The 27,545-nt window shown below is 34.6% G+C and overlaps 2 protein-coding genes across 4 annotated transcripts; both read right to left on the minus strand.

Moving 5' to 3' along the window:
* Positions 1-200: 200 nt before the first annotated feature.
* LOC106623412 (uncharacterized) lies at positions 201-25,715 on the minus strand. Of its 3 annotated transcripts, none has more exons than XR_011394960.1 (3): positions 3,600-3,667; positions 644-844; positions 201-395 (listed from the first exon to the last, which is right to left on the minus strand). XR_011394960.1 is itself a non-coding variant. In XM_070105980.1 (3 exons), the coding sequence occupies exons 1-3, from the start codon at positions 25,127-25,129 to the stop codon at positions 288-290; spliced, it is 330 nt and encodes a 109-aa protein (XP_069962081.1). In that variant the 5' UTR covers positions 25,130-25,715; the 3' UTR covers positions 201-287. The 3 variants fall into 3 exon arrangements, 2 of the variants coding, with proteins under 2 accessions (XP_069962081.1, XP_069962080.1); XM_070105980.1 differs by lacking the exon at positions 3,600-3,667 and adding an exon at positions 25,109-25,715; XM_070105979.1 differs by having other exon boundaries at positions 3,539-3,692.
* Positions 5,482-6,830, minus strand: LOC138855694 (uncharacterized). The gene is made up of 3 exons (XM_070105974.1): positions 6,673-6,830; positions 6,054-6,599; positions 5,482-5,954 (listed from the first exon to the last, which is right to left on the minus strand). The coding sequence occupies exons 1-3, from the start codon at positions 6,781-6,783 to the stop codon at positions 5,889-5,891; spliced, it is 723 nt and encodes a 240-aa protein (XP_069962075.1). The 5' UTR covers positions 6,784-6,830; the 3' UTR covers positions 5,482-5,888.
* Positions 25,716-27,545: the final 1,830 nt, after the last annotated feature.

The raw sequence follows: 27,545 nt of genomic DNA on the forward strand, positions 1-27,545 counted from the left end.
ATATTTCTAATAAAAAACAATATAGTATACCAGAAAATTTAACATCGCTATCCTTATAGTTTTATGCTGAAGACAAAAGGATAATTTATAATTCATTTCGAGAACTTCGGGCTGAATATCAGTTCACTTCGAAGTGGAATGAAATCAATCATTGAATAATTCCAGATAATTCTTTGCTACTACTACATCCAAACACAGACTTTTTTCTCATAAAATATATTTATTTCATAAAAATTAATTTTTATAAGTACATAGATAAATCGTTGACTAAATAAATAAATTTCTTTCTAGGTCACACATCTTTTAGCATAACTAAGACAACGCTTAGTACAACAATCATCGGCCAAATTGCAGAATTCGCCAACTTTCCCACATTCTGTGCTGCCTGACGGAAGCTGAAAAATAGTTGAAAATATCATTAGGCAATCGGACGATTCAATAAAGCGTTAAAATTAAACAAAACTTTCCGAACGAAAACGAAAAATAAACATTGAAATGCTACAGCAATAATCAAAAACAACAACATATGACAGAAAGCGCGCAAAATGTAATAAAAAAGGCAAGATAAACTCAGGACAGCTCAACTAAAGTAATTTTTAGCTATAATTAAATAAAATCCACACAAATTGGCAATCAACTTTACCTCATCCGCTGGCAATAACTGCATCAACTGCGCCGCAGCAGCCGAAACTTCAGCGCCCGACACAACAGAACTCGGCATCGCCTTGTTGACTTCGTTCACGCCCGACTCCAACTCCGACGCCACCGCAATCGCTGCCGGCTGGCTTGGCGGCTCCACCGCTTGTGGCATTGTCACCGATGCCCTCGGCAAACTTGTTGCATGCTGCAAGTTGCACGAACGTAATTTTATTGGCACATTGTGGTTTGATGTTGTTTTTGTAGCATGTACACGCCCGTTGTTGCAATTTAATAACAACATTTATTAAATGTCAGTGCAAGCGCCGTGGAGGTGGAATGGGCGAGAAACAAGAGAGAATATTAATATAATTTATGCTCAGTAATTTGAAAATTTTTGTCGTAAATTTGCGATATTGAAGCAACTACTGGTATACATAAACACACACTCACCCACACATACGCATACATACACACAGGAAACTACGAGCAGCGACTAGATAAGTGGAGCGACTATTGGGTGTTGATATAAGTTTTAAAGGATTTTCAGCTAAGCACTGGGGAAGTATAAAATAACAACAATAATTATGTAACTCTTATTTCGCCAAAGTACTCTTAGTAGCTTACAGCATTTGTTGTCAGCCTGTTACATTTTACCGAAGTTTGTTGTTTGCTTCGAATATTTTGAATTTTCCCTTTGAAATTTGATTATTTTTACCACTTTGCTGGAACTCAATGAATAATTTAGCAAGCACTCTACTGTTCTAGTAGTTTGACTTCTAGGCAGCAGAAAAAATCCTCAGTAGAGTGGGCTGCATTGCTACTATTGGTAGATTTCTCGAATATTTCAACATAAATTATAATTTACAACTTTGGTGAGGCCAACATTGATCTACAAATTTATATATGGTTCTATGGTAGGGAATCAATTACTATATTATTACGATATGTTAAAAACTGTTCACAGATTTTATCAGTTTCTATTTTTAGGCTTATAACATTTCTGATGAGCTTATAATTTATAAATCCTACTACATTCCCTATTCGTAGAAAGATACTCAGAGAAATACTTCGAAATGGTTCAATATGTAGTAATCGTGACTAAAGTTAACTTTAACTTTCTAGTTCAGTCACAAAGCCAGTTTACATTCAGACTTCTAAAATTATGTAAAAGGAATGTTGACTATCTGGACCATTCCGCCGCATATCCCATGATTTTAATTCTTATTTTAGCATATCTGATTTTTCAGTCACACTTTTTAGCAAGTAAAGACTATATAAAGCTGTTGAAATTTATTTTTCCAATTAACTAGTTTTAGACGGCTTACTGCCTTCTAGTCGGATCCGTAGAGCATTGTTCGTATATTACACGATTACGTTAGTTAAAAAATATAAGATTTTTATTCTCTTGCAACATGTTACTACAGTGTATAATAGTTTTGTTCACCTAACGGTTGTTTGTACCACCTAAAACTAATAATGATAGATGGAGCGATACCTTTAAAAATCGGGCTTTGACCCCACCCCTTAATAAGTTTAATGTATATATTATATCTTCCAAACCAATAAAGATATATCACCCAAATTTGCACAGTACTCATTTTTTTAAGACTTTCTACAATAGTGTGAAAATGGGTGAAATCGAATGATAACTCTGAACACTCCCCATATAATAGTTTTGTTAAAAATTACTAAAAGTGCAACAAATCAATAAGTAAATGTATCAGAGTCATTAGATTTTACATCCAGGATGGCACAAGCGAACTTTATGGGAGCCGTGTCAAAATTGGACGATGAGCATGTCACAGCCCACTTTTAAATTCTAACCAATTTTATTTCGAAATTCCTTAAAAATATATTCTCAAGTATTCCTTTTTCCTTACTCCCGGAATAAATTGTCAAAGTTCAGCCTTTTTGAAAGGTTTTAGAATGAAGATACTTTTATTTATTAAATTGTGGGCGAACCCTTTCTCGAATTTTTAGATTATACTTGTATGAAAAGCCAAGCAGATTCGACTCAGAGAATCGCACTATTATGTTCTATTTTAAAGTTTTTTTCGGAACGGACTTAAAACTACTACCCGAATGGTAGCCATAAACGTACCAAACTGAACTAGAGTAGCCAAGCTGAAATATAATAACAGAGTTTATACTATTAATTTATCTATGTGATATTTGATTTAGTATAATTTTAATGTCATTATTCTAAACTTCATTCGGCTTATTTCGAGTTTTACTATAGGCTAGAGGAAACAACAAGTAAGGGTATTAACCACTTACTTACTTACTTAAAGATTGTTTCAATCCTGTACTGCGTTCAAGAAATTAGAAAATTCTGATCAGATTTTTAGTAATCAAATCAAAATCCAACAAAGATCTTATAACCTATGATTTACGAAATATCTGGAATTATAGTCACTTCACAGGAGATTCTATAAAGAAATACTTTTAGATATTTGTGAAAAGAGTTTATAATAATTAAGTAGGATACTTTTTTATGAATTATTATATTTCTTTATTAAAACGTGAAAATCTTTTAAGTGGAGATCAATTATCATATGCCAACCAAATAAAATATTTTACATAGTTACTTCAATAATTATTTATGAATAAAAAGAGTATACTCCGAAAATTTAGTCGTCTTCGATTAGCTTTATATTTTCGAACTCTACTCTCTATGTTTGAGACTAGCTCTCGGAACGACAAGATAATCTAGCTACATGTCCTACAATAATTCTGGATAATTGTTTCAAATAGTGTAACAACTTTTTTATTTATTTAAGGATTTATCCCGGCCGTGCGTTCGATTCGCCACTCAGCAAGTTTGAGCGAAACTACAACTAGTAATAGTAATATGCGAATATATAAGTATGAAATCACGTATATTTCTTTAAGACCCTACCATAATACACAACGATACCAACAACAATTGCAACAACATTATTTTCATTGTGATCATATACTTCACTTCAAGTTAATTTACTCGTATAAACTTTCTTTGTAATTACAACTTGTTTTAAGTCAATCACAAGTGTATGTACACTCTTGTCACTTTCAAATTCTGAACTGTGTCGAAAATCGCCCATTTAGTGCTTATTATATATTCGCTGGCAAAAACTTTCACTTAATCTTTACACATGTAAATAAAAAAGTATAATTCTGTAGACGATGTCAACATACTGTATCACCATATACCACATACCCATATTATTATCGTCGATATAAGAAGGCGGCGCACAATTTTATCGCTATGACACATTTTCCAGATTTTTTATTATCAACAAACTTGCGAAATTTCTTACTTGTTCACCTACTTACTTGTATCTTTTTTGGTGTCCACTTCAAATTTTGGTTTTTTTTTACTTTCCATGTGCTATATCATAAAAAGTACTGAACTACGTTGTCAATAAATCTGACTTGCTTCAAGAATCATACTGAAGTGCCTAACTTTAAATTGAAGTTTTTACGGGCTTTACCATACATTGATTGAAGAAAGCGAGTGAGTTAGGAAGGACTGATGGGATCAGAACGACGTTCTGTGAGAAGTCGGCAAAGCGTGTGTTTGACTTCTATTAATTTTTAAGCCAAGTCTTAAAAGCCACAGACGGCACACTCTATATGTCAATTTTCTTGGAGGGTTTTAGTTGTTATTCTAGAAGCAACTAGTTTGTTAGGATTTACAACACAACTATTATTTTAGTGATTTTTGTGGTTATTAACAGCTCCGTAAAAAAGACTGCGACCTACAAAGTTTCGACCAAGCAGAGCTCTAACAATTTATTAGAAACTTTTATTAAATATTAATTTTAAAGAAGGGTGTCGCGCCAACTTTTCAGAATTTGTAGAATAAACCGATAGCCGAACAGACACAGCAAAGTATTTCGTGAGATTGTTGAAAAATATAATATATTTTAAATAATTTGATCGGAGCTTATGGACAAGAGCTAAAGTTTGAGGAAGCCGGCTTTGTACACCAAATATCAAGAAAAACTGGTACTGGGAAGAGAATATTTTCGCAGACATCTGGTTGCATGACTTTTATACAAGAAAAATTATATTTCTAGTCATAACTACTTTTTTCTTTCTTGCTATTTCCAACGCAACTCTCGGCTGGTGGTGATATTGCATATTTCTTCTGCCACGGACATCCGAGAATCAAAAAGAGGCACCAACTCCATGGGGGAATCAAAACGATGGCTGGGGTGGAAGTCTTTAAAAATTAGTCATTATTAGACCTAATCAGTCATTTCATGTGGGCCTATCACATATCATTTTGGTTTCATCGATTCCGTTCCAGTTGATCCATTCCGTTTTGACGATGATTTTGATACAAAGGATACGTACACGCTCTACAAGCGCTTATAAACAAGATTGACGAAAGTATCGATAAATATCATCGATTCTGAAAATCATGTAAACAGTCCTTCAACTTCCTCGGAGCTGAACATTGTACAAACAAAGCCTGAAACCGTTCAAATAAGGTTGGATACAAAAAGATGCTCAATGTCAGAGGCTACACGAATTAATGTAAAAAACAAAACCATGAACCAAATTTCTGTTCGCCAATCGCTACAGAAAAGCAACAAAATCAATCCATTTCTGAAGCGGATGGTTACTGGTGATAAAAATTGAGTATCTTAGAACAATACCTTGTAAACACAGTAGTGGTTGAATGGTTGACGGTCCAGAAAGTTTTACACTGTTTGGTGGTATTGGCCGGAAATAATCTACTATGAGCTGCAAAATCGGGCAAAATCTTGTTTTGAAGCTGTGCCAGCAAGAATTGAACCGTCTATATAGAAAACCCTCGTCCAGAAGCGGGCAGATTTAAGTTACATTCACATATACTATTAAGATAAAATAAACATTTATTTCTGTTCTTAAAAACTAAGCCTAAAACTGAATTTGCGTGTAGATTTTCATTTTGCACAAAATTAAGTGACAAACTGTAACTTTATATACCTCAGTCAGTTTTAAGTATTACAAACAACCGTTACATGTAGCGAGAGTATAAAAATAATTGGTTAATTGGATCGTCGTGTTTCGGCCAAACAATATTTACGAGAGTGTAAATGAGAAAAACCAAAATTTATTATTTCTGCTGTTGTTATGCAGTTGCTCAACAGCAATAATAATTAATTGATATTTTGCTTATTCATACTAAAAACATTTACGCCATAAAAAAGATTAATTCGTTTCTTAAAATAAATAAAAATGTGCATATGATAATTGGCAGCGCTTCAAGGGGGCACCTATGTAACGCACTGGTGTAAGAAGCCATGACAGCGTTGGGTGCAGCACTCTTCATGGCGATAACACTGAAAGCAAAGGCAAAGTAAAAAAAAAGCAACGAAAAAGCAACAATTAGTATGTATTTGTGTGTGCGTGTGTAGATATGTAAGCTGATCTTGTATTACCTTCTCGCCAATTGCTCTGCACTGAGTCGGTGTTGTTGCCGGCGACTCACCATCAGCTGTAGCAGCTTTCTCAACTTCTGCTTTCACATTTGGTAAAGCCTCAGTTGGCTGAGGTTCTGTTGGCGCGTCTTGTGCTATTTCTGTTTGCTGTTCCAACTGTTTCGGCTTCGGGTTTCGCGGCATATTTTGCGGTTGCAAAACAAAGAATATGTAATCTGGCCCATTTGAAGTGTCTGCAATGTCGCTGCGCGTTTGAACAGCGGCGAAACGTTCCTGCAAAACTGGCTCCACCGTTTCAACGCCCCACCCGCGCCTAACGTTGAGCAAACTTTTCAGTGCTAGCTTAGCTTTTCCTGCATTGCCACTGCCATTTTGCGGTTGCGTGAGAGCATTATCATGCACCATGTTGACCTCAGCTATACTTCCTAGCAGCTCGTCGAATGTCATGCTGGGACGCTCGTAAAGTGGACCGGGGCGCCGCTTGCCAATGCAACGGTAAGAGTAAGTTAAACAAGTATTCGAACAGCATTCCCAATGCTCTTGACACTAGAATAACATTTGTTAGTAATTGTTGTTGTAAATGCGCTTTAAAGTTCAATTAATGTGAGTTTTTACTTACATATTCATTGTATTCGGCGCATTTTCTTTGCGCTCCCAAGGTGTTATCACAAATCACCAAGCACAAAACAACAAAGAAAAGAAACTTCACTGAATCGCTCATATTAAACATGTTTACTGTTGTAAAGCCGGCATTCAACTGATGCAGCAAGCAGCTCAGCTTAAGTTATCGTGGCGCTTAGCTGTAACTGCAACCAGGGTTGCCGCATGACTTTCAACTGACTGTGGAGTAAACTTGAAAGATAAATATGAAGAAAATATGTCTACCACTTATTGATTTGAGAGTTGGTCAAGTTCAGAATTGTTTCTGAGAGTTATTGAAAAGGAATCGAAGTTTTTTTAACATTTGCTTGATTTTATACAAATTTGTTTATATGTTCATTTTTAAAAAATTGTCGGATATAAGGCTAATTTTCAGAATCGCCTATGTCCATAAAGCCTCGACGGCCCACAATGATTCTACAAACTAGTGCTGGCTAAACCAAAATAAAAAACGGGATCACATAATACTTTCTCGTAAAGTTCGACCGATTTTGGCTTTACATCAATGTTGCGTATGTAAAAAAAGGTTACTTTTTAACCAAAAAAAAACAATAAATTGTTCATAAATAAAAATGTTGCAATAATAGCAAAACCATCGCAAGGGTAAGTAGGCTATGCTACCACGCAGTTACAGTAAAAATATCAAGTAGTTACGTTTTAAATGAAAATCTTACTCAATAGACCTAACCCCTTCGCCGCATTTGTATAAGCAACTTTTTGACCAAATCAGAATCATTTCTGTAACGAGGTTATTGACAGTATTTAGTATATTATCTGTGGGTCACTGCCATGAGTTTCTTTCAATTTGAAAATGAATAATAATCCACAAGAATCTACAACAAAATCAAGTCTCAAACTTATGTTTCTTATTTCAGTTACCTATAGTTTCAAATTCCTGAGTAATCTACATGTATGGAGAGATAATAAAAATTTTTTAAACAATATTGAGTAGTTAATATATATCAATAAAATAAAAAAAATTAATTTTTTATCGATCACCACGCTCAAAAAAGGTAACTTGATTTACTATCAGAGAAAAAACTTAAATTAATATCAAAGACAAAAAAACATACCGCATAAATAATAATAATAAATAAATTGTTGCTTAACTCAATCGATAGAACGTGACTGAGTGGCAAGCAGATCACATCAAACTGAGCAGTATATTGAATGAATTTTAAATAGCCACCAAAAGTCTTAAGCTATACTTTTCAAGAAACCTAAAATACAAGACAAAATGCTAACTATAAGTATAACCAAATCTGAAAACATAACTAACGGTTTGCAACAAATGAAAAAGGTTTTGCTAGTTCTTTCCAGTCATATTCTTTATTATAATATACCGTCAAGTCGAATTAAGGTTACATAATAAGGAAAGAATATTTTTTATGAAAAAATTTGATTTTGATCGGTCAGTTTGTTTGGCAGCTATATTTTATAGTGGTCCGATGTTGGCGGTTTCAACAAATGAGCATTTTCGTGAGCATTTTCTTGTAAAACTTCATATTGATATCTCAAACACTGAGAACTAGTTCGTGTATGCACAGACTGGACAGACAGAGGGACAGACATGGCATAACCGCTGGTATATATACATATACATACATACTTTAGGGTCAGGTTACTGTTCAGGGTATATTAAAATGACAGCGACCGAAAAATTAATAAGTAATGCTTGACGTTGGTGCATGTCAAACAGGTCATTCAAAGAAAAAATTTAAATTTTTTGACGAGACCTCACAAAATGTTCTTCAAAAATTATATTATATACTAACAACTATTTATTCAATTGGCAACTCAAATCCAAACAAATCAGAGTTTTAATACAAAACATATAGTTAAAACTTTGTTTTGCTTACTTTTTCGAACTTCAAATCGATTTTTGCACTTTTTACTACATAAATACATATATGGAGACACATATATTTTTTATAATGTATGTATGTATGTACATATGTGCACAACTTAATCTCAGTCTAGAGAAGCGATTAAACAGAAAGCAAAAACACCAAAATAAAATTAAATTGTAGTAGATATTGTTTTTTCTTTTGTTTTTTGTTAAACCGAGAATTTATTGACTAATAAATTGTAAACAACGGCAACGTCAGACTGCGGGATTTACGGGAATTATTGAAACATTTGCCAAAAAAACACACACTTTTAACAAAAACAAAATGAGCGTGTTTCAATTTATTTTTTAGTTCAAAGTTTTGCAGGTTATAAAAAAAATTGTGTCTCACTCGAGGTAAACTGAACGACTGAAGGATTTATTTATTTACGAATATTTGAACATGTTTGATGTAATCCGTTTTCAAAATTTGAAGTAAAAAATCACATACACAGAAATAATACAAACTGAAAGTGTTTAAGAAATTCCGTCCTAATTTGGAAAGTTAATGCGATAAAATTGATCAAATAAACGAATTAGTAGAATTTAAGAATCACAATAAAAATATTTAGAATAGTTAAACCAATCCTCCTTGTATCACTAATCAGCGTTAATCTTATTCGATGAATACTACCTGGATTATAAACTCCTAAAATTGGTTCATCAGATTCTCTTAGGTCAACGAGGCGTTTTGAGCACACAATGCACAAACTTATTTAGGTGATTAATATCAATTCCAGTTACTTCGCTAGATTCGAAAAGATGCGTCTGCCGAGGTATTTCTATCTCAGTGGCAAAAGCTGGACGATAGTGGAGAAACTGGCAAGATTTACGTAGCACACATTTAATTAAAATAAAAATAAATTACTTATCGTAATTATTTAATTTTCAACATTAACCCTCCCTAATAAAAAAAAAATCGTATCAATGTGATAGTGCATTTTTAAGCTCTATGTTGAGAATGACGGTAATAATATTTTTACCAAGTTGTTCTACTAGCAATCAGCTATTGAAAATCATATAATTATGTATCAAACGCCGACTAATTACTAGTTACTTTCAATTCTTCCAGCCCTTGAAGTGATATGCCAAAAACTTAACATACTTATAGAACCTGCAACAAACAAGGTAAGAGCAGCCGTACTGGTAAAGAAAAGTATGCAGTCATATATGCATAGATATAAACTTCTCTTTAGATGACTTGACTGTAGGGACTCTCGCATCATCTTATATGCCTCCTGGTGGCGAAACGCCACCGTTAGAACTTTGGAGGCTGGCGAATAAAGCTAAGAGACCTCTAGTGACAGGCGCAGGCGCCAATGCGCACTTATAATGATAAATAATATAGCTATAGCTAACCAAGAGGAGGAACCAACATATATTGACCCAACCTCGAAGAAGGTTCATGATGTAACAATGCATACTAGCAAAATCAACACTGTCGAAGATTGGGAAGTGCTTCGTACACCCTCGTTTTCTAACCATGTGTATGTGTCCTCAATAAAAGTGCAATCTTCAGAAATCCTAAGAGTACTAACTTAGATCCATACAGGAAGATTGGAATCGCGTACCCTCCAGTCATACCGAAGGCGGGCAAAGGAGTCCGCCTTTTTCCGAAAAAATATATGTAGGCCAATAACTCTAACCTCATTCCTTTTGAAGACATTTGAAAAAATTCTAGACGCCTATATTGGAGACAAGCTTTTGTGAGCCAACATGTCGAAAGCACAGCACGCCTATACGAAGAGTAGATGCACGGAGACTGCACCTCTTTCGCTAGCCCTAAATGTAGAAGGAGCACTAATTGCTCAGCACAAATTGCTCAGGTTAGGGCAAACAGAAACTCCTGAGGGGAAACTCCCTCCTAGGGTAAGTTGTAGCTAATGAACTTTTGGAAAATTTTGAAAGGAAAATTGATAGCCTATGTAAACGGATATTATATTCTTTACAAGGAGGTACCTCCCGAGGCTCAGCGTGGTTGAATTAAGGCAAACAGTTACAATGAAATTTTCGAAATGGCTGACTAACTGATCAGGACAATATGGAATGCCTTAAGGTCATGCAGTATTGCCAAAATCAATCCCCGAAGGAAAGCACAAACTACTGGCCTCACATGCGAGCCGGATAGACATAAGTACCAACGATACATGCAAAAAGTGAGCGTAGGAAGGTGGGTATGAGAGAGATGCTGTTATACCTCCTATGCTTCTATCCAGCATTATTTAACAATACAATATTTATACAATACTCAAATCGATGAGATTTCGTACCTGTTTGGACTCTTCATCTATAATGTACATATATATATATGTCTTTTCTAGCATTACTAATTAAAATAGTCATTTTCAAATCAATTTCTTCAGTACCAGTTGAACAGCCGCCATATCTATTGCTGGAACTACTAAGTCCAACATAATATTATAATTTTTTTTGTAGAATTTCAAATGCATCATCAATGCGTCACTTCTTATCATGGTTTGTTTTCTGTATATCAGATTAGAAAATAAAAAAATTAAGTAGCCCACATAACTGTACATGACTACATGTGCAAATATGATGAGGGGACACTAATTATTAATGTGGTATATTATCTAACCATATTACTATTTGGCACACACTTATCTAGAACATACAAGAATACAATTTATTATAACTATGGAAAAGCCGAAGTTTCGGCGATTGATGTGCCTACACCTCTAACGACGGCTCAAAACTTGATTAAAATTATTAAGAATTTACTTACTTACAACTTAAACCGAAAACTTTGCTTATTCCCTTAGCTCCCTGTACTCTAATTAATATAACAGTAAACTAACAAATGAGGTTATAAGGAAGCTAGGCGAGTTCCCAAAGCACATATTTTGGCCAAAAATACGCAAGCGGACTATTGCCTACCATTCATTTAAAAGCATCGCTTTTTTATAAAGCTCTATTCTAATTCTATCCGGTTCATTTCCAGTGAAAAGAGTATGGTTTACGAGGCTTCTTCCCGACATATTCCGTTTTCTGCTTCGTCACCTTCCTAAGTGAGGAATCAACGCATCTTCACTAGTATAGGACTTGGACTTTAGCCATTCACATTCATTTGGGTTGCATAACCGAAAGAGCTGGGAATGAGTTAAGTCGAGAGAGCCCTTAATCTCACGCTCATAATCGATTTGAAGAAATTTGTCATTATACCCTCTCTGAAGATCAAATTCAAATTTCAGGGACGAAACATTTCTTGGCCGCAAAACTAGAGTTCGCTCACAATTACCCCACATCGACAAATATTCAAAAAAAATGTTTAAACAGCGACACCTTGTACTGATCCATTCCAGCAACTTATGAACAGTCGAATCAAATTGTAGAGAAACAATACGATGTACATTGCGCACACAAAATACTCAATTCGTTATCTTATCAGTCTGCCAAATGTACGTTTGTCGCTATTTACTATCAAGTGAGCAAGCAGACGTGAAGTCTTACAAAACGCAAGAGCGCCCAAATAAAGGCTAAAGGCTGAATATATGTACATACATTCATAAGTAAATATGGAACTCGCGGATCACTCAATATTACAAAATTCCATACCACTTCAACTTAAAATCTCTGTATCTCAAAGAGTATTAATATTATCAATTTGGTGCCAAAGACTTTTTTGTAGGAAATTAACAACAATTTTGTTATTTACAATTTTTCTGTAGCTAGTGTTGTTTACGAGATAATTCCAAAAAAACGCGAATTTCATGGAAAAATTAGGTTTGGGGGCCCGTACTACCCCGCAGGTGCAAGTTATAACTTTACCGCAATGGAGACTTTTGTAGAGTGTTCAATCCTGAGGAACTGCCGCTGAGTTATAAAATTAAAAAGGAAAAAAATAAAGTTTTACGTGTATTTTATATGGGAAATCTTTACAGGCCTAGGTCTAGTACTTAATATTAAAATTAAAGTCCCAAATTTTTAGGGAATTTTATTTTTGGTATTTCCAACAAAATTTCACCATGAGATCGAAAAAAAAAAATAGTTCAAAAAAAAAAGCAGTCTAATGTACATATACTCATAAGTAAATATGGAACTCGCGGATCACTCAATAATCTAAAACGAGTATGCCCTTTGACTTTACGAGAGTATAAAATGTTCGGTTACATCCGAACTTAGCCCTTCCTTACTTGTTTGCTTTCATTTTAAAACTTCAATAAAGAAACAACATTAGTTTTAACAAATAACTTACTGACAGTATGGTTAAAAATTTACAGCGAAATATTGGTGCATACAAAGTATGGTACAAATTTCTTCTGACTTTTTTGGAACACAATTATCAAGATTGTTTTTATTGTCAGCTTTTGCCTTTTTACAGAGAACCGTTAAATTAGTATTCGTCGTAGCTGTTGCTCGGTTTAATTGATATTAATTATGCAAAGTTGAAAAGTTTATATGTATGTATATAATGTGTAAATATTTCATATTGTAAACAGTTGCAATGTTGCTTGTGTTAATGTGTGCGTATCGCAACATTCAGTCAGTCGAGCGAAATTTGATATTAATTAACCACAGAGCTATATACATACACAGAATTGCATTCATTTACAAAGTATGCAATCGCATGCAAATATATATTTATGGATTTAGGTATATACAATACATATGTGAGAAAGCAAAACGATTTCAAATGAGTTTGATGGATGGAGGCTGCATATTCGTATTATATTTTTCATTTTCACAGGCAAATATTAGTTAAGCTATTGTTTAACTAAAAGTTATACATTTTTTTAAATAATACCTACATTTTCTTCAAAGTATTAAGTTTTTTTATAAATATTCAACAAGTACAACATAAACACTGGCCGTTTCGAAATGCCCATATTTCAGATTCATATCATCAGCTTATTCATTCGCTTTTAGTACATTTGAACCTCAGTATTGGCATTATTTTATGACATATGTTTAAATTGCATAATTTAATTAGAACTCCGTAGGCGATGTGTTATTAAGTGCTACAAATTTGGTTTTAAGGAAAATTACTGCTTCAGTTTAAAATGATCGGCAATTCATAATTATACTTTAGTTTTATTGATTTCAAATTAAGTTGAAACCAACAATATATGTATGACAACAAGACAAGAAAACTGAAGATAATTCTCTCCTTGGATGCATTAAAATATTGTCGCAAAAGTATACTGTACGAAAGAGTATTCGATTGTTTCTGTTGTCCTCGGCCATTATAGCATATAAGTTACCATACAAATTTAAAAAATAAAAAAAAACTTTTTATCTGACAAAATATCATATTTAATACATACGGAAGTTTATCAAAAAAAATTTCATTAACATATATTATTAGAAATAAATTTAAGAATAACGGTAAATAATAAATTATTGACTTCACGAAGAGTTAAGTAATATTAATTACTATTACTAACGCGGAAATATAAAATGTTCCCCCCGTTACCCGCGCTCTATTCTTTCACAGCGCGGAGACCAACAGCTCTTGCTTGAATGATATAAACGTTTTTAATCATTTGCGGATTTTTGCATATTTCTTCTTATGCCCAAAAATTGTCGAAATTGAATCATAACTTTGCAAAGACCCAAACACCAAATATGTGAACCCCAGTGTATAAGGCTGATTTTTTACCGAACATATCGGTAAATCTGTGAGGGTTAGTATTTAAATTCTGGGAGAAGCCATCTTTTGATGACAGCATTTCTTGTTTAATATAACGTTTTGCAACATCGGAGTGTATTTCACCAGCTTTGAGCTTGACAAATTGTGAGAGTATAAAATGTTCGGTTACACACGAACTTAGCCCTTCCTAACGTGTTTTATAATTAGTTTATTGTCAGTTTTAACACCCATGATTATCATTATGCTGCTGAAACATTATATCTATGTAGCTTCTAGCAACAAACACACACAAATATACGTCTGTATATGTGTGTATATTTGAGTTGCAAAAATCAATTGTCGCTGGTGTAGTGAGTTACTCTTGTGGCGTTGCAACCAAAAACAGCACCAAGCCATCAACACTCGTGTCGCATGTCATGTTACCATTCGCCTCATACAAGAACCTAGAACGCTAGCTGCGTGTGGCAGAATGTTGGTTACGTGCGGGAAAAAGCAGCGAAAAAATGTATGTCATTGCCATCTCTCCTAGTTACTCGGTGCCTTTTTATTACTTTTGTTTTTTCAGCGTTTTTAATTAAAACGTAAGGTTTGGCAAGTCAGTTCCTTTCTTTATTTTTTTTTGCTTTTGTCCTATCTGCGAAAGGCGTTGCTGTTGTCACATAAGTTGTGATTGTTGTTGTCTTATGTTCCTTTTAAGCTTTACGAGATTTATTCAATTTAGATTTTAATGCATTTGCGATGCTTCGTAAAATGCTCGGCGGAAGGACAATTATTTTGCCTTAAAAGCAAGCGTGATTAAATACAAGGCAGCATGGATTACGTTATGTAAATGCAATATCATAAATAGAAACAAGTGGAACTAAAATTGCTCTCACTTTAATTAATATACGATATCTGTCAATATAATGGACTCGCGGAAAGCTTTTGTTAGAACTTTCTACTCATTTCGCTCCCGGGTGGGCGATTTCATGCTGTAAAAGGATTACTTAAGAATATGTGTGAAATTCTTCTTGACTACCTAGATCTGCTGGGTTTTCTTTTAAATGCATAGAACATAAAAAATAGAATGTATAATGTTATCATAACAACATTTTCCTAGCCTAAGAGGAGGTGCTCTTCTCAGATACCAGACTTGTTGCTTTACATCTATATCTACTACATGTTGTCTTAAATACAAGCATGATATGAAATGAGGTCCTAAGTTGCCTTACAGAGAGTAAGAAAACTCCTCAGGCTGTCTTCTTAGACCCGCTGTTTTTATCATTGAAATATTTTTATCATGCTAAGTTAACAAATTTTCTACACTCCTCTGATCTTATAAAATATAGGCGTGAGTCACAATAGTAGTATTGATATACTCCTCCTCAAATAGATGTTAAACTACTTCCTAAAAGTGCGTTTACGTGCAGTTGATTGCACGAATGCCACAGCCTGTTAATTACAAACTGCCTTACTACCAGCAGTAGAAGAAGCACACTTGCACAAAGTTGCTTCTTTTATTAAGAAAATTAAAGCTTTGAGTGTTTGTGCCTCTTCCCACGCTGATATTTTTAAATTTAAAACCCCCAATTGCGCAAAAGAACTAATCCAACACAAAGGCAACAACAACGAAGCTTTAATGAGATATTGCAATTGTTTGAGCAGCAAAATGAGCTCAACAAGAGTGGACACGCGTCGAACAGCTCGGCGGCACGATCCATATTAGTATTAAATTCTTTTGCTGCCAATCTGGCATAGCAGCCGTACACGTTAGTCAAGCTCTTTGCACTATCTGCTACAATTACTATTATTATCATTAAAGTTTTGTTGTTTGTTTTTGTAGTGATTACTATCGACACCAAAGGACTATTATTGCAAGTGTACTTGTTCTATTGGCAGGAATTGTCAGGAAGTGCCTTCCTGCGCATGGCTCTATTTGCCGATATATTAGGCTGTATTGCTGCTCAACTGCTTGCTTGCCACTACTGGTGTCGACGTCTTCTGCGTAACTGTATGTGTGTACCATATATATGTGTTTTGTTTGTTTAAGGCGTTGATTTCACTTGACGATTTCATGTTGGGCTCACTTTCATTCCATACAAGCTTAGCTAGCGTCCTCAGCCACATCCACACCGACTTACTCAAAGTCAGCTCCCAATGGACTCAAATGAAAGGCGAATGTATTGCAAATGCTAACAGCACATTATCGCCTGGCAACACCACTTGGGCAAGGCAATACTTTCTTCTTTTTTTCTAAATATTCCATTTCTGTCTATTACATATTCCCCTGCTCCCGCATGTAACTAGTTGTATGTTGGGTGTTCATAATGAGGAAAATAATTGGCAATATAAAATGCAAGAAAAAAGTGCCAGGAAAAAGAAAGTAATAAAGTTTAATAATGAAAATGGAGTAGAGAAGCACGTCTGAGCTGCACATACATATATACAATTAAATTTTACAATATATATATTTTATAGTATAGCTACTTATATAATATATATGTACTTACATAGTTTCTTATGTTAAACTGAAGCCATTCTATACAAAAGTGCGTTTGTATGCGGTTGTGTTTTTGTAAAGTAAAAATATTGTTGATAAACACGAAAAAAAGATCTTAATTAATGACATAGTTTTGCTGTTGCGTTTAATTCCATTTCGGAAACTGTTATGTGAAAGATCAGTGAGTTAAATTAATTTGCTTATTATTATTATTTGAAAATAACCGTGTATTTAGGCAAGCGAATTTCTGCACTTCTGTAATTTTTGTGATTTATGGCTTAGCCAAAAACAATCTTAGCCTTCTCTGATGACTTCACATACAAATGAATATTACAACTAGAGCAGAGATGTAAAAATATAATATTAACTTTTATCACCGGTAATTGTTTTTGACGATTGCAAAGCGCAAAGTTACTTTTATGACCAGATATGTCATATACATGTCACTCACTATACATGCTTGTAAACTACATTTCCAAAGTAGTAAGATTGTTCATATAATGACTCTGATGCATTCAAATTACAGGCATTTATCTATGTAACATCCTGAAAACTGTCATTAGCTAACATTTTAGTTTTCAGACTTAATTTCTAAAGATTTTTCTATAAATTTTCGAACGATCACAAAACTTGTGGTAAACATGTGATAATCACATAATTTTTTCAGCGAAGAGTACCGCTGGACCAATGCCGATATCTCCACTGTTGGCAAATATGGCAAAAACTCTTTTACAATCGGGCTTGGAATAGACAATTTAAACGTTTTAACTCTAGATAGCTAAATCAGAGAGTTGTTGGTAAGAAAATTTTGTGTATCTTCGATAACTTGCTTATTTTTGAAAACAAGGAAATGAAAGAACAAAGAAAAATGTCATACTAAGTTGGTTGTTTCGATTCGCTCACAATCACTACTATAGTAAATAACCTTAAACTTTAGAAAAGGGACTAATTCTGCTAATTGCCTCATCGAACTCATGTGAAGATTATTTAAATATAGAACTTTCGATGTAATTTCAACAATTTTTAAATAAATAGATAAAGGTTACACAACTGATAAGTTAAGCTCCCAAAACTTACAATATACAATAAAATTATTATCAGCCAACCATCACATAAATTCACAAATTCGATTGAGCAAAAGTGTAATATTTCCAAGTATTTTTCATCAAGAATTTTGGGTAGAGAACTGCAAAAGTTAGTCAATGCGAAAAAGCCCATCTGAAATAAAATTCAAAGGAAGAGTGAAAGCGAAAGCGAAAGAGAAAGTGGCGCGAATGTTAGAAAAATTTCAAAAATCATCCCTTTGTTGCTTGGTGGTGCATTAAAGCAGCTTTGGGAGCAAACGCTTCGGCACTTACTTTCCAACATTTTTTGAGTCATTCTTCCTTTTCACTTACCGCTCTCTATAGCAATCGAGCTGGGGTACTTGAAAAATTGTTAAATGCGCCCGCTACAGGGATTCATTAAAAACGCCAACAACAACAAAAATAGAAACAGCACCAACAGCAGCGACAGTGCTAGGTTATTATGCCACTTTAAAGAAGTATCCTCTATTTCCTTCATAAACTTTATTTGTGTAATTGATCACATGAGAAAATAACTACGTTAACCAAACCGAAGGTATCCGACGCAACAAAGACCAAGCCACAGCAAACAGAAAAGCTACGAATATCAAATGTAAACTAGCTGTGCGATAAAATCAGAGAGAAATATAAATTAAGCGACAATAACTATATAACGAGAGAACAACAATGGAGATCGGTGTAAGTAAATGAAGATGTGGTTTTAATATAAAACCTCGATATATAAAAGTTAAATTGAATTAAAGTTACGAAGAGTGAGGCCAGTTTAGCTTAATCTAATATAGTATAAAATATCACATAAGTATATAACAAGCGAACTTATAATCATTTATACAATTTTGGATGCTTCTGAGTTAGAAAGAGTATCTGCTGTGAGTCATTTTGTTACTTTTTTATTCAGAACAACATGTCAGCTATGAAGAAAAACGACCGAGACTTCGAGCCTTTATAACGGTAATTCAAGAATCGTTTTCATAGTTAAATACTTTGTCGACAAGATTCACTTTAATGCATGCGTAGCCAAATAAATGCCATTACAACTAACAATATCACTATCTCGATTACTTCATTCTCCACTTTTTATATAACAGTTATAAAATTAATATTTCTTGTGGAATAATAAGTAATAGTAATAATTAATCAGCAGATTAGAAGTTGTTGAGCAAAACCGCTCAAGAAAAATTACATACGAAATTGTTTGATTGCGACCAGTTAGTTCGAATTAGTCGAAGGCCGATAATTACTATACTGACTGAGATTTCATAAACATACAAATAAACAATAGCAAGCAAAACAATTATTTAAGTGCATTCTTTTATTGTTTTTAGGAAACTGAATGTAATATCTGTTGAAGGAAAGAAACATCTAATTTTAGCAAATTTGTATGAAAAGCTGATCACTCGAAAAATAGAACAAAAGCAGTAACTTAGTTCATATCATATAATATATCATTAAAGACAAATTAATATCTATCATGGGCGATAAAACATATCGTAAATTATGTATTGGATCCAAATACATTTTTAATTAAATGGTTGGCGGTGTTAGTAGTCGCTGTGAATGTCATCAAGAGTCTACTATTTATAGGTTATTGCGTTCTCCTTGATATTTCCAAATACCGGTTATGCATGAATGAGATGGTTGAAGACTATATAATATAATAATCAATATGATCCCGAAGTGCTGAATGGAAGGCGCCGGACGAGCCGAAACCCAAAAAATCGCGCCTGGAGAAGTCAAAAGTGAAGACAATGCTGATTTGTTTTTATGATTCCAAGGGTATTGTCTACAAAGAATTTGTTTCACCCGGCCAAAACGTTAATGCGGTATTCTACCTTGGAGTTTTGAAGCGTTTGGTGCGCCGTATTCGACGTGTTCGGCCCGAATATCGCGCAGATGGAAGTTGGCGTTTGTTGCACGATAATGTGCCGTCTCATCGATCGACGCTTGTGGCCGATTATTTGACCAAAAATCACACTTTAACAATTAACTACTCTTCGTATTCATCTTATATGGCACCGTGCAACTTCGACCTTTTCGAAAAATGCATTTGCCGATGAAAGGAAAGCGTTATGCAGACGTGGAGGCCATTCAAAAGGCTAAAACACTCGTTCGACATGCTTTTGGACCATGCAAAAAGCTGTATTAAAGCAGAAGGAGACTATTTTGAATAAAATTAATTGATTTTACCGATAAAACCATTTGTTCTGTTTTTTTAAGAGTCCTGTTTACTTTGGAACGCACCTTGTAGAAACTAAATAAAAGTGGAGGAAAAATGAAGCCTTATGGTTAAATTTTTTAAGGAGTTGAGCTGGTTTAAAAAAAAAACGTTGTTAAGGTCTAACAAGTTCTTGAATTGATAAAATGGTGAAAAAATCTTTCTTCAGAATAACATAATATATTAAATATTGTATGATTTTATTGTTAATAGTCTCAAAATATCATTACAACTTTTTTATACACATAGTGTGACGAGAGAAGTTGTACTTATTTTTCTTACCACCAGAGAAACTTGTCATAGTTTCTTGAGGGCTGTGGACTGACTGAACACTTAAGTTTGAAAATCTAACCTTAAATATTACAATTTCCACCTTTTCATTAAATGACAAAAGATTTTTGAATAGTTTAATTCTTACGGGTAAATATTTTTCAATATAAACCAATTCCTGTACTAATAGTAAATAGCAATTTTCCTTACCTCTGGCAGAAAAAGACCTGCCAAATAAATTATCACTTAAATTATCCTTATCAACAAAAAACTAATATATTAATCTTGCCTTCTAAACACTGAGCTACTCCAAAGCAGCAGAGTGTGAATTGCTGCCACAATGAATAAAGGAGTACAATTTGCAATAGCAAACCAAAACATCAAGATTCACAAACGGATAGGAAAGGATTCAGGATTTTCACTAATTTACTCCTCCTCAGCATAGTCATTGTCGTTCAATTGATGGCAGATCCAATGGCTTTAGGTGCCTTTCTTTGGCAACACCAGCTGCACCAGCATTTTGTTTTTGCTGTCTCTTATCCATCTGCGACTTCCTCGCTTTCACACATCGAGTAATACTTTAATGCTTGCTTATTCCCATTAAATTAAAGTGATGTAGCGGATATGCTTATCGCGAAGAATGAATGTAACTTTTAAAACCCCACACGATGAAATTGCTCTATCGCCACCCTTGTATTACGTCATTATGCTCAATGCCATTGATGATAATATTAAGGCAAACACACGCAACTCTAACTGTACCCGAACTAATGCCCAGTGGTAGTCCTAGTAGCTTGTGCCCCAAACTCCGCAGTTGCTGCACAGCTGTTAAGTGTGGTTACATATACGCCCACATACATTTTGGATTTGTATGTGGCATGCCGTCACCGCCGTTGGTTTATATTTGTTGCATACCACAGCCATCTGAAGGGTGTGATACGCAGTCAACGCCGCCAGGCAACGTAAGTGGCATGTGGCTGCGATTGTGCGCTTCGAGGCATTTGCACCCACCATTGAGTTGCATGTGATCCTCGAAAATAGTTCGGTGGTGTACAGAGAGCGGTTAGCGATTTGTTGTTAAATATTTGCACGCAACATTCGAGGAAACAAGACGAACAAAAAATTACGCTTAACGTGAATACCTTAGCAGAATAGATTTTCGGACTAATGGGTTATTGAGGGAGCCAATTGAAATGTAGTCTTGCCAAACAATCCAGCCAAAAGCCCAATTGCTTTATTGCTACTTCTTGAATATTATGTCTGCTTTTAGGCTCAATGTATTTCGGACCTGAGCGTGCCAGTTCGCTGTCTAAGAGTGTGCGTGTAGGAGAAATACCTTGTTATTCTGATTCTTATATATTCACTGCTCATTTTCCATTCCTCCCATATATATTGCCTCCCCTGTCGAATCTTTTTGGCTCTATATTATAGTGCGAAAATGGGCAAAATCGGACTACAACCACGCCTATTTCCCATATAACACCATTTTCAATTCAATCTGATTCTTTTACTTTCCAGTATGCAAATCAAGCAACAACGATTATATCGGCGAAAAACTTTGCGTGAATAATACGTTTAAAGTATGCCACCTTGTAACCAAAAATTGTCTAAATCGAACCAAAACTGTTCAAGTCCCTAAGTACTAAATATGTGGACCCCAGTGCCTATAGTTGACCTTCTACCGAAAATATCAGCCAATCCACAAAGAAATCTCAAACGAGTATACCATTTGACTTTACGAGAATATAAAATGGTCGGTTACACTCAAACTTAGCCCTTTCTTACTTATTTTATTCTCTTTCTCCCTCTTTCGTTAGTAGCTCGAAAATTGCGTGCTTGAAATGACAATCGTGATGCCTTCTAATAGAAGGCGCACCGCATTTGTTTACATTAAGTTGCGTATACGTCATGGCTAACCAATGGAGGCGTCTGGACTGCCGCGCGCTGACCGCAATATGTGTAATCGAATAAATCAATGCTGTTCCATATTAAAGCATTCATCAAATGTAACAGACCAACCTTTACCCAGTACATAAGCTGACCGCAGGAAGCGTGTGTGTGGCATGGAGAGAGTAGAAAATTCTATAATTTTTGTATGATATATTCATCGATATCGATTTTATTTCGGTATATTTACTAATTAAGGAAATTAATATATTTTTGAAACTTTTTAGTAAAACTATTTTAAGAAAAAACAAATTTCAAATGATACTCTTATATAATATTAAATATTAAATTTCAATTTTTCATAAAAACTTATTGTTTTGATAATTCTATCAATATGTGACTAATAATAACAATATTTTAAAGTATATTTTATGCCTTAAAACACTTTCTTCGCCATCATATATTGGCCCTAGTTTTATTTAACTTATACAATAACATAATTGATATTGTAATGCGTACTCTGGTATGCGTACTCAGACCAAAAATCTGAAATTGATTTTTCCACTTCCATATTTACTTTTTCTACTTGCATTTAGCTATGCATATGTGCGATACGATGTCACAATCGATGCCCGTATTTTTTCTGGAAAATGTTCCGGTGCATTGAGTCGTGTGCACGAAGCAAAAACTTTACATTAGCTTTTGCACTGCCAAAATAACAAAAATAAAATCCGAATAGAAAAACAAGCTTCATACACCCTACTAGCAGGTAGGTTTACACTTTATATGCATAAATATACTAGTATATATGCATAAGGCGCAATAACAGTTTATACTGACAGTACAAGGTCAGCAGATTTCATATAATATATATATATATATATAATGCATATAAGCGGTGGATATTCAGGTCATTAGCAAAAGTCTGTTTATCATTCAACGCCATTTAATATAATAACCATAATTTCTTTTAAGAAGGCTTTCACGTTTATTACTTATCCTTATTCTCTTGTCATTTATTTTTGTGGACTTCTTGTGGTCATCTCTTCAAATGAAAACTTTGTGGTCAAAGAAAACTCGTTCTGCCGAAATCTTAGCAAAACTTATTGCAGAACGAGAATGAAGTGAGTGTAGTTTTTGATGTGGTCTCCCTCATTCTCTTGCGAATTTTTTTGTGTCTTTATGTATGGGGCTCATTGTTGAAAGGCATAAATTTCCGTTCCTAATTTGAAGTTAATTAAGATTTGATTAAAAGGCATAGCAGCCTCAAGTATTCCACTCAAGTCCGCAGACACTGAAAAGATTAAACCACCAGTAGAATACACGTAAGCTCTAACAAGAACAGATAATAGCGGAGGTGGAAAAGTTGAAAACTTTCAAAGTATGAAATATACAAAACAAAAAATATTTAGAATACAAATCATTGCAGATAAACTAAAGTTATACGTTTAAAGATTGGCTTGTACTGTGGAAGAGAGTATCGCCACCAAATACTAAAATAAATAACACTTTTGTGTGAAATGAATATGAGGTGTGTTGTTGCCTTTAAAATACTCTCCATTTAATAATTTAAACTTATGCCAGGCTTTTTCCAATCGGCGAAACACTTCTTAAAGTCGTTTTCTGTGATAGCCTTTAGCTTTTTCAGCATTGTGCTTTTAATGTCAAACGACGACCCTTAAAGGTTCATATTAATTTCGGAAATAGAAAAAAGTCACACGGAGTAATTTTTGGCGTAAAAAGAGGCTGACGCACTGTAACGGTAACGAAGTGTTATTTAACCACCCAAATTCACCAAGCTCATAAAACACGCCTAACCCTAGCGGCTAATACAGACAAAATGACCAATTAAAACAGCTATGTTCTTAATTTTTTCTTGAATAAACTCGTGCTGCGTATCGGCTTAGAAACTGTTACTGAAAGCAAGTAAAATCGAAATATTTCCAAGTTTTAAAAGCTATATAAATGTTTTCCTAATATGGGATATGGATGCCAGCCATTTTGCTAAATAATAGACGCATCTACATACTCAACGTTTTCCGCTCCAGTAAATTAGAGAATCAGAGTTGAATTATTGGAGAAGTGCTTTTGGGGCCACTGTTTCCTATGGTTCTTACTCCAGCAACTTTCCCGTTCATAAAGTCCTAATGATACGGTATGTTTGTTGGCAAAAAATTTTGTGATAATGCGCGGTAACGGCCGAGGCTCTTTGAAGTCTAAATGTATCAAAAAACTGATAGGGAGGTCATTATTATAAATGGTTTTGGGAAGGAAATAATAAAATTTAATTTATGAAAAAAGTTACTAATACGCCATGTTCCACATACAATACACTCGTAGATATGATGAAATCACGAGGAATGTAATATGTTAAATTTTTTAAATTGTATTTCGCCTTTATTTTTTGCCATTTACATAGATAACATATAGTGTAATTAAGTAGCTACGCTAGCCTGAGACTTTCAAAACATCGAAAAGTTTTTTTTTAGCTAAACAAACACTTTAGGCTACTTAATAGTAATAATATAGTAGCATTTTTTTATTAATATGAACTCCAGATGTGCTTTTCATATTTTTCTTATAAGATATTTAAGTATAGTTTTAAGCATATACTCTATGAAATGTATTTGCAAAATCTGAGAATTATAGAAATAGGAAAACTAACGTTTGCTCTTACAGTTCGAACTATGATAGAAATATTTTAACAGACTTTTCCCACGTCATCTGTGCGTACAAGTCATACTAACTAGTTATTAATTTCTAATGGAACAAGAGCTTATACTAAGCTCTACTGTGAGGCGACACTTAGATGGGAACGATGTGAATCACATGCCACCACTCAACCATATTACATCTTCATTCTGTTTACATTCCATTTGCTATTAGCAATCAATTAGGACTAAGCGCTTACTTCCGCTACAATGAAATTACCAACACCGGATGCAGCTACTTTATACACTTACCCGCATTACAAGCTGGAACATGTTGCTTCTAAAGTTAGTGGCATAATTTGAGTTTGAAGCATTGTTATTCTATTAATTTTTCTGCTTTTTTCATCCGTTTTTCTCGCAAGCAATGAATTTCCATAAATATTTTCACATCCACTTCTCCGCATGTTGTTTCGGTTGTTGTTGCTGTGTGATTGGGTCTGGTTGTCTAGCTCATTTGTTGGCGCGGCGCACATCAGCTGCTTACTGTCAAATCGGATACAATTTCCGCGCAACCGACACACATTCACGGACAGTCACGGACACGCTCACATAGGTAAGCCAAAGAAACATGAACCCTTATGTCAGCTGCTAGTTGGGTTGTTTTGGAGTGTCTATGGAGTTTGTAAAATTGCAACAATTTGCTGTTATTTTTGCAGCTGTGTGTAGTCGCTTCGTTTCAGATACTCGTTTGTCGCCACGCCGCACTGATTTCCACCGCCACACAGCCGTTTCACCAAGTCAGGAAGCAAGCACAGACCACACACGCAACACCACACACGCAAACACACTAACATAATCGATGATTTCTTAATGGCGTAAGAATACAATTTAATTCGAGTGAAATTCAAATTGGAAACTAATTGCAGTCTACATAGACGAAATTCAGCTAATAAAGACACAGTCTTAGTAACTGAAATATTTATATGAGAGACTCACTTTAGTTTAAAATGTATTCTAACTATTAAAAAATAATGTAGAAATTGTTTACGATTGTTACTAAAAGTTTGTTTGTTGTTATTTTCAAGGTATTGAATTAAAAAAACAAAATTAGTAATAATAAATAAATAAGTAAAATAATTCCTACTTGATTGGAGTTCGAATAAAAAATTAAGGTTATTAGACAAAATGAAAACAAAACCAATTTTATTGAGAGTTAACATCATATTTATTGCACACAACTTCCAGTCATATAAATACAGGATAAAAGCAAAATTGAATAATCCAAAAGCTGTACAGAGAACAGAATATACTTGTACAGTGATGTTCGATGAAATAGAGCCAGCATTATAGATGTCTTTTAAACCAATAAATTTAATGAAAATTAATTTTTTTCCGCTTTTTTAATTAGTATTAAAGAAACAACGCATGATTTTGCTTGCGTATTATATAAATTTTTTTTTTGAATAGCTATTTTGTTAAAAATCCATAAGCGTAAATTCGTTGAAATTTTACTTCAAATCACTCGTTTATTAGGGGTCCATTAACTCCAATGCCGTTACACGAACGCGCGTTTGCTTTGGTATTTTAAGATTCGATTCAATTTTTTGTTCGTGTTTTTTACCAAAACTAAATCACACCAGAAGCGCTGCAGAAGCGGGCACTTGCGTTCAGCTCAACGGACGCACGTGAACTGTTCTAGCTGCTAGCTCCTAAAGAACACTTTTGCTGTGAACGCGTAGACACCCAACCAGCTGCCGCGCTGCCACGAAGGAATGGATTGTGCGAAAAGTGCACACAACTGTCGGCTCTTTACTGCTGCCTGTGCAGACCAAAGCGCTTTCTTTCGCAGTTTCACTCTGTGTGTGCGTTATTGCCTGCTGCTGCTGTTTACCTTTCTCTGCTGCGCGTGTATGTGTGTCAGCTAATATCGTAAACGTGATTTGTGAGTTCGAGAATCCAATGCGCAAGCGCTCAATATACGCATTCGGTAGCCGAGTCGTTGTACATACGTGTGTGTGTTTTGTGCTACTGGAGGCTTGACGTTCATTTCGAAAACGCTGCCACCAATATCGAGACGCAACAACGTGTTGGTATGGGTTATGTTTTGATTGTGTACGCACGTGCTCTGTTGAAAGATATTCATTGTAGCTGTTGTTGTTATTGCACACACACGCTTGTTGTTGGAAGTAAGCAGGCTTCTGCGTTTATTTTTATGTGTGCCTGTTTATCTGTATCTCTACATAAGTGCAACTTGCTCAGCGTCGGCTTATCCTGTCGTGCTGGTAGACATATACACATACATATACATTCATATATCTTATGCAAGCGCTAATTGTTGTCCTTTCATTTCTAATGTGCCTCGCTTCTTTTTTCTCCTGTTAGTGGCATATGTCATGCGCCTTGTATTATTGTTGTTGTTGTTACAAAGCGTTTGCAAATACAACTCACTAAATTGTTGATGGTGTTTTTTGTCGCCACAATGATTTGTGCTTGTTGCTTTCGCAAACGCTTGACTGTATTTGTTTACACACAATTGACTAACGGCACATATCTATATATATATATATGTATGTGGTCAACTTGATTGTACTAGTTGCGTAAATTCAATTGTTGCCACGGTGAGTGTGCTGGAACTGCGCGTTGCATGTCTCGTACCAAGGAAGTCTGCAAAAAGCACTCCACTGGCCTCTTGTGTGCAGACTTACTTTGAATTCCTTGAGTTTGCCTTACCGCGCGCTCTTACACAGGT

This window comes from Bactrocera oleae, chromosome 2, assembly GCF_042242935.1.
Source record: "Bactrocera oleae isolate idBacOlea1 chromosome 2, idBacOlea1, whole genome shotgun sequence".
NCBI lineage: Eukaryota > Metazoa > Arthropoda > Insecta > Diptera > Tephritidae > Bactrocera > Bactrocera oleae.

Coding starts and splice junctions, on each gene's coding strand:
- LOC106623412 (XM_070105979.1), bottom strand. CDS start 3,595: ATGATCACAATGAAAATAATGTTGTTGCAATTGTTGTTGGTATCGTTG. Junction 845..3,538: donor TGGTATCGTTGTGTATTATG/GTAGGGTCTTAA, acceptor TGCAACTTGCAG/CATGCAACAAGTTTGCCGAG. Junction 396..643: donor AGTTATTGCCAGCGGATGAG/GTAAAGTTGATT, acceptor ACTATTTTTCAG/CTTCCGTCAGGCAGCACAGA.
- LOC138855694 (XM_070105974.1), bottom strand. CDS start 6,783: ATGTTTAATATGAGCGATTCAGTGAAGTTTCTTTTCTTTGTTGTTTTG. Junction 6,600..6,672: donor GCGCCGAATACAATGAATAT/GTAAGTAAAAAC, acceptor ATGTTATTCTAG/TGTCAAGAGCATTGGGAATG. Junction 5,955..6,053: donor GCAGAGCAATTGGCGAGAAG/GTAATACAAGAT, acceptor CTTTGCTTTCAG/TGTTATCGCCATGAAGAGTG.